We start from the raw sequence: 7,448 nt of genomic DNA on the forward strand, positions 1-7,448 counted from the left end.
CATTATAAATGCAGATTACTTTCTAAAATGTTTACAGTTTCCCCTTGACCTCAGAGCTTCAGATGCTTCTGTGGGTAGTTGGTGAATCGCCTCTCCTGCTGACCACTTCAGGTGCATGTTTGCTGAAGGAATGACATATTTTTATGACACAAAGACTTGCAGCTGAAAGTAACTCAGGATGGCAGAGTTTTCAGAATGCAGTAGATCATACATTCTATTTGGTTTGCATTATTTTCTTATTTTCTATTATGCTACCACCTCTCTCTCTTCTAAACCACTCTAGCTCCTCCCAGGATTTTTTAATTTCGACAGGCTAAGAGAGCAAAGATATCTGTCTACTGACAATTTTGTTCCTTATCATCAGAAGGACCAAACTATCAGGGAATAACAGGGGGAAGTAAAAATGGGGCAGGACTAGCAAATTAAGATTCATAATTCACTTAAGTGGCTGCTTGGAAAGAAAACTCTTTGAAAAACTCCTGAGGATGCCTTCCTGGCCTGAGAAAAAAAAAAGAGTACCATGATCAATTAGTTATGTCTGCCTGGGGCATGGGATAGGAAGGTTGAAATGTAATTTTTGCATCCCAGAGATAATAGAAAAAGTCTTCAACTTGGAGTCTACATTAAACATGATTTCTGATAAGCTGTGTTGGCCTTATCTTCCAGGCATCCTCACTGGTAAGAAAAAATAAAAATTAGCCAGGCACAGTGGCACACAACTGTAATCCCAGCTGTTCAGGAGTCTGAGGCAGGAAGATTGCAAGTTCGAGACCAGCCTCAGCAACTTATGAGACCCTGTTTCTATAAAACAATAAAAAGGGATAGAGATGTGGCTCAGTGGTTAAGTGCCCCTGGGTTCAATCCCTGATAAATAATAATAATAATAATAATAATAATAATAGTATTATTCTAGCTTATTCCTCAAAGTTGTTTTGAGAATCAAATCATAATATGAAAGCATGTGCAGTATGCTTCAATTTATGTTAGCTGGATTATACTTTGTTTTGACCGTCTTCCATTAATTTCATTAATTAGTTTTGGGAATATGGCCCATTGCTTATCTTCACACCTGAAAAAAATCCTTTTGAAGAATAAATCAAATGAGACTGCTTATCTGTAACAACTTTTACAAAACATACAATAGTCTCTTTATTTAGTTATTGAGGACTATCATCTGGTGCCCTCATCAACATCTAAGGTGTGGCCTGCTCAAGGATTTTAAGAAAAGATCAAAAAAGTACCTAATCAGCTTAGCATGGATAAAATGTGGACCAACTAACCTGGCTACCAGCCTGTCATGTAAGTGGCTGCTCCCAAAGTGTCATGCCACTCAGTTCAGCAAAATAGTGTTTTTCAACTAGAGATGAATGCAATGAATTATATTTAAACTTTGTCCCACTAAAATCAAATGAAACTGGGACCCAATATCTTGACAGGGATCTTAATAGGATTCTGTGCATTTGACTCATAGTTTGAGTCATGTACAATACAGCATATCTCTGCCAAGTGTGGAACTTTTTGAATCACCATTGTTCTATGTTAAAAATTTATACCCCATACCACCCTCACACACAGATTTCTGATCATGTGGCTCAGCATTAAAAGAACTTCAACATCCCTTCAAATCTTGCTCTATTCTAGTCAGTAACTAATCATATTATTTGGAATAGTTTACTTGCATTTTTTTCCCCTGAGTAATAAAGGCCATGTTTGTGTGTGAAGATAGAATAAGTGACTTTGTATTTAATTTTATCCTGCAGATGCCTGCTGCCCTTTGGGGGTGAAATTATATAGGCTGGGGCCTAATGGCATCCGGATCTACTGGCAAGCCTCCAGGGGTTCTGCCAACTACAGCACTGACCTCTATGGCTCCAAAGGCATTTTCACATGCACCCCAAGTGCTGGCTTGAGTTTTTGTGATGTTACTGAAATACCCTGCGGGGATGTATATACTGTGGTGGTCTCACCGGTTGCTGAAACAGGACTGAAGCTTACTTTTTGCCCCAAAAAAATATATTCAGGTAAAGCAAGTTATGACCCCTTATTGAACCCTCAACTCAGATCTGTGAATCATTTGCTACCTGTGAAATTTCTACACGATTCAAGGGACCCCCAAGCAATTTTTGGAATTGTGGTCTTATTATTATTCAATTTGAAGTGCTCTTCCCTTCTCGGTTCCTGCCTTACACTTCAGGGAAAACACCAGATGCTTGTTGCTTAAATAGTAAAGAAAATTCAAAAAGATTTAAGATTAGGGGATAATTTTAACATGGTCTTAGAGATGAGGCTAGATACCCTGGTATGTTGAAAATTAAGAAACTTGAACTTTCAATTGCACAGATTGAGAATTATGACTGAGGAAAAGTTGGAAGATCAGGAAAAAAATGAATTTATAAGTTGTAAACTAGGTTTGGATATATGAGTGGGCAGACAATCTGATCACAAAATGTGGCAATCAGTGATGCCATCATTTCCACCCTCATTGGTGGAAAAACATTACAATTCTCCAGCTCTGTGTTCCAGCAAACTCTGCTACCTTGCCCAGGGCACAGTCATATATTTTTCACACATTTCTAGAAGAAAAGAAAAGAAATGATGAAGCCCAGGCTTCACAGGCAAAAACAAGACGAGGAATAAATGGTTCCCAAACCTTTACTGATACCCAGAATTCAAATTTTCCAATTAAGGGCTGGGATGTAGCTCAGTGGCAAAGCGTCTGCCTTGCATTCGCAAAGCCCTGGGTTCGACCCCCAGTTCCAAAAAAAGACAAAAAAAAAAAAAAAAAAAAAAAAATTTTCCAATTAAAAGTAGGTGGTGACAAGAAGTCTGAGATGGCTCCTGGTGATGGAACAAGGCCAGCTCCTCCTGAAAGGGTGTTCTCACTGTCCTTGGATGTCACGCTCTGATTCCTTGTTTTTTCATTATCTTTTCCCCAAGACAAGCTGGCCCAAGGCAGGGAAGAGATAGGAACAGGTTCTCGGGGTAAGGGTGAGCTCTTAGGAAGAGGAGCCTACAGCTCAATAACAATACTTCATCAATTTGAATAATGATTTACAGTTTATCGAGTGTTTTCACATTCCATATCTCAGTGAATGATCAAAATGTTCCTAAGAGGTTCAATGGATTTTATTGTCTCCAATTATTAAACGAGGAAACCGGTGCACAGGCTACTGAAGCTTCATCTGCAACCCTTCTCTTTTCCTAATCTCTAAATCCATCTTCACATATTTTTAATTTGTTTAGGGTTTAACACCTTTTTTTATTCTGAGTCAGGGTCTCGTTCTGTTCCCTAAGTTGCCCTCAAATTCCTGGGCCCAACTGATCCTCCTGCTGAAGCCTTCTGAGTGCTGGGACTACAAGGATGTTCCTGGCCCAGTTGTCTTATGATTCACTATCTTAAAAAGGTTTTTCATTGCTCCGTGGGATGAAATCTGATCCTCTAAGCATGGTGTTCAAGATCTTTCATGCTCTTTTCCTTATCTGTCTATGTATCTTCATTGTCCAGTAGTAATTTAATGTGAATCATTAATGAAAATTTAAAATTTTCTAGTAGCCACATTGAGAAAGTAAAATGAAACAGGTAAAATTAATAATGCATTTTAGTTAAGCCAATGTGTCTGAAATATTCCAATATCTAATCAATGTGAAAATTAAGATATTTTACCTTTTTTATAAATCTGGTGTATATTTTATGCATATAGCACATCTCAGTTCAGATTAGCCACATTTCCAGTACTCAATAGCTATGTGGTAGGTAGCTACTATTTGGGTAGGCTCATTCCCCAGCACCCCTCCTGAGAGGATTCCCTTTTTTTTAAATGTTTTATTAGTTATTGATGGACCTTTATTTATTTATTTGTGGTGCTGAGAATCGAACCCAGTGTCTCACACATGCGAGGCAAGTGCTCTACCACTGAGCCACAACCCCCAGCCCCTCCTCCTGAGAGGATTCTAGTCTCTAGTCTTATGGCATGGAATCATTCACACATATGGACCATGCTATATCATGTTTCTGAGTAAATGCAGTACTCTTCTCTTTGTGCAGAAGAGCATTCTATTCCATCCCCATCCAGAAAACAGTCCAAATTTTCTGTTGACCTTCTCCACTTCTCCTAGGCCAAGTTAGTGTTGTCCCTTTCTCCTTTATGACCTCAAGACACCCTTTTTTTTTTTTTTTTTTAATTTTTAATATTTTTATTTTTTAGTTATCGGCGGACACAACATCTTTGTTTGTATGTGGTGCTGAGGATCGAACCCGGGCCGCACGCATGCCAGGCGAGCGCGCTACCGCTTGAGCCACATCCCCAGCCCCTCAAGACACCCTTTACCACAGCATATAACTGTGATTTGAATGTGTGTCATATCCCTTAATAAATGATCTCTCTGACTCTTAGTACTTACTTAGCATATAACTGTTGCTCAATATGTTTTAAATTAAAAAAAGAATGAACAAGCCAATTGATGCACCCATGATCACACAGCTAAGTGAATGAGTAATGAAAGCCTTTTGTTTTTTATTTTGTTTTCCTGATCCAGGCTTGCAAGTCAACCCTTAGAGACTCACTCCTCTGATGGCTTGTTAGCTGCCAGAAGTCCTTGTTAGAACTCTTTGGTGGGGTGTCATCTCAAGCCTGCTGCCATTTCACCTTAATAAGGACCTAGACTCTGGTTAGGAAATTCACCTTTTCTCAGTCTTTCTGGAAAGAAAAAAAAAAAAAAACCAAAAAAACAAGTTTCCACGTTTATTGCAATATCAGTGATGCCTTATTCTGATAATCAGGACAGTATCATAAATGAAGTAATAAATACTGAGTGCTTTGTGCCAAGAACAATACTTTATGTGTATTAATTCCATTAACCCTTATAATAAACCTGTGAGGTTGGCATTCTTATTCTTATTCACTTTATTGATAAACTGAGACACTTGCACACACAAACTGAAGTGACTTGCCCAAGGTCATACTGCTAATAGGTGTCTCCTCTTATCATCCGAATTTCTTCTTATTCATTTTTTGGTTCACGTTCCTCTTATTTTTTCTTAACTTATATCTTTTTAAAAATTTACATCTTCTTAAATACACCAAGGAATGTATTTTCAGTGTTTGTGTTTTTATTTACAGTAACCTGCTCTGGAAGTACCCTTGGAATGGGTAAGTCATTTTTCTTATGGATAAAACAGAAAGAACTTTTTGTTATTGCATTTGGGTCACTTAATGAAATCAGGGTCAAAGGTGATGCTCCAATTAGTTAGGCAAACGATTTCTTTCTTTGATGCAAGAGTGTCCTGCCCTCCCCTCCCATCACATTTTCTTTCCCATTATACTGCCCTTCGGGTTCCACCAATTGAAATAAATTCCTTTGGATTCTGGACTCTGAAGTCTTCTGGGGTCCCCCAGAAAAACGCAAAAGTTTTTTGGAGGGTCTGCTCCTTAATCTCTCCTACTTTAAAAGATTGTTCTCTTCCCTGCTGTACATTGGAATCTTTGGAGGGCTTAACATTAACTGATGCCTGGGCTCTATTCCTAGAAAGTCTGATTCAATTAGTAGGAAGTGGAGGCTGGGAGCAGGACTTTTTTCCTTCAGTACTGGGAGTTGAACCTAAGAGCACTTTACCTACTGAGCTGCATCCTCAGGCCTTTTTGTTATTTAAAAATTTTGAGGCAGGGTCTTGCTAAATTGCTGAGACTCTTGCTAAATTGCTGAGGTTGGCCTCAAACTTGTGATCCTGCTGCCTCAGCTTCCCAAATTGCTGGAGTTAAAGGCATGTATTATTGTGCCCAGCTGGATATCAGAATTTTTAAAAGCTTCTTAAGTGATTCTAAAGTGTAGTCAAGACTGAGAACTGCTGCTTTAGAGCAGTTTTTGTTTTTGTTTTTTGGTACTGGAGATGGAACCCAGGGGTGCTTTCTCACTGAGCTACATTCCCAGCCCTTGTTTTAATTGTTTTGAGACAGGGTCTTGCTAAGTTGCTTAGGGCCTTACCAAGTTGCTGAAACTGGTCTTGAATTTGCAACTTTCTTGCTTCGGCCTCCTGAGTTTGACAAGCATGCACCACTGTGCCCAGCTTTCTCAAACTTTTATGTATACAAATCACCTTGGCCTTGTTAAAGTCAGATTCTGGTTTGTTAGGTATGGAAGGGTGCAAGACTTTGCATTGCTAACAAAATTCAGGGCATTCTGGTGATACCCAAGCTAACTGTTCTGACAGCACTTTTAGTCATCAGATGGGAATTTGTTAATAGCCTGCAGAGAGCTAGGATGTTTTGCATGGGTGGTATCCCCAGTGGAGAAAAGGAGATGTTGAAAGGGAGTTGGAATAAAGACAACCCTCAGTGCCTTTACACTTTTGCTCAGGGCTGATGCTGTTTAGGACATTTTGGTTGCCCCCATGAAGTTACTCTTGGGTAGGACAGTGGAGATGATCACACACACACAGTCCTGGGCGCTGGCCTAGTAGGTAACCTAAACTGCTTCATGAGGAATCTTTGCCACACTCCTCTAGGGAACAGCTTGCCGTGGGACCTTAGGAAAACCCCTCAGGGAATATAATCAATTCCAAAATACAAATTCTCCTGATCCCAGTCAGATAGGGCTGGCTTCAGAGGGTGTAAGTGGAAATGAAGCCTCCCTGTCAACAAGCAACAAAGGACAGCTTCCCAGTGGTGGTCAACTCCCCACCCAACACCTTCCACTGCCAGGGCCTGGGTGGTCCAGAGTCTCTCTCCATTGCCTGTCCTCTGCCTGGCCTCCTTTTCTTCTCCCAGCCCATTGCTTCTCTGAGCACAGCAGTGCACATAGTTTCCAATTCCTGACCCACCTGCAGGTCTAAAATAAACACAATCCCTATTAATTTTTCAAGACTTTTTGTTTCCCATAGTTAGAGAGAAACAGGCCTTGCTTAGTGAAAACAAACTGAGGAAACATCTAGTTATAAGAAATTGCTTTAGGGGTTGTGGATGTAGCTCATCAATAGAGCATGTGCTTACCATGTGCAAGGCCCTGGGTTCAATCCCTAGTGCATCCACAGGAAAAAAAAAAAAAAAAAAAAAGCTGGGCACAGTGGTACATACCTGTAATCCCAACCACCGGGAGGATGGTAAGTTCAAGGCCAGCCTGAACAATTTAGTGAGGCCCTAAGCAACTTAATAAGAACCTATCCCAAAATAAAAAATAAAAAGGGCTAGGGATGTAGCTCAGTGGTACTGGGGATTGGGTTCAATCCCCAGTGCAGCAAAATGCAAATCAAATTTCATTACACCTAAGCATTGCTACTCATCAGCATTCCCAGAGAGTTTGTCAAAAATATACATGCTCATGCCCCACTCTGACCTAACAAATCCTTAGGTTTTTGTATGTGTATTCAAGTCTGAGAAGGCCTGCTTAGGTAGTAGTTCTTAAACTTTGGTGTGTATCAGAATCTCAAAAAAAAAAAAAAAAAAAAAAAAAAC

General features: G+C 39.8%; 1 protein-coding gene across 1 annotated transcript in view; it reads left to right on the plus strand.

The window, feature by feature from the left end:
* Positions 1 to 7,448, plus strand: part of Fndc7 (fibronectin type III domain containing 7) — a 29,662-nt gene that overhangs the window by 19,903 nt on the left and 2,311 nt on the right. The window contains exons 10-11 of the mRNA XM_015505038.2: positions 1,761 to 2,021; positions 5,121 to 5,150. Coding sequence (XP_015360524.2) covers positions 1,761 to 2,021; positions 5,121 to 5,150 — 291 coding nt within the window. The remainder of the gene's footprint in view (positions 1 to 1,760; positions 2,022 to 5,120; positions 5,151 to 7,448) is intronic.

This window comes from Marmota marmota, unplaced genomic scaffold, assembly GCF_001458135.2.
Source record: "Marmota marmota marmota unplaced genomic scaffold, marMar, whole genome shotgun sequence".
NCBI classification, from domain to species: domain Eukaryota; kingdom Metazoa; phylum Chordata; class Mammalia; order Rodentia; family Sciuridae; genus Marmota; species Marmota marmota.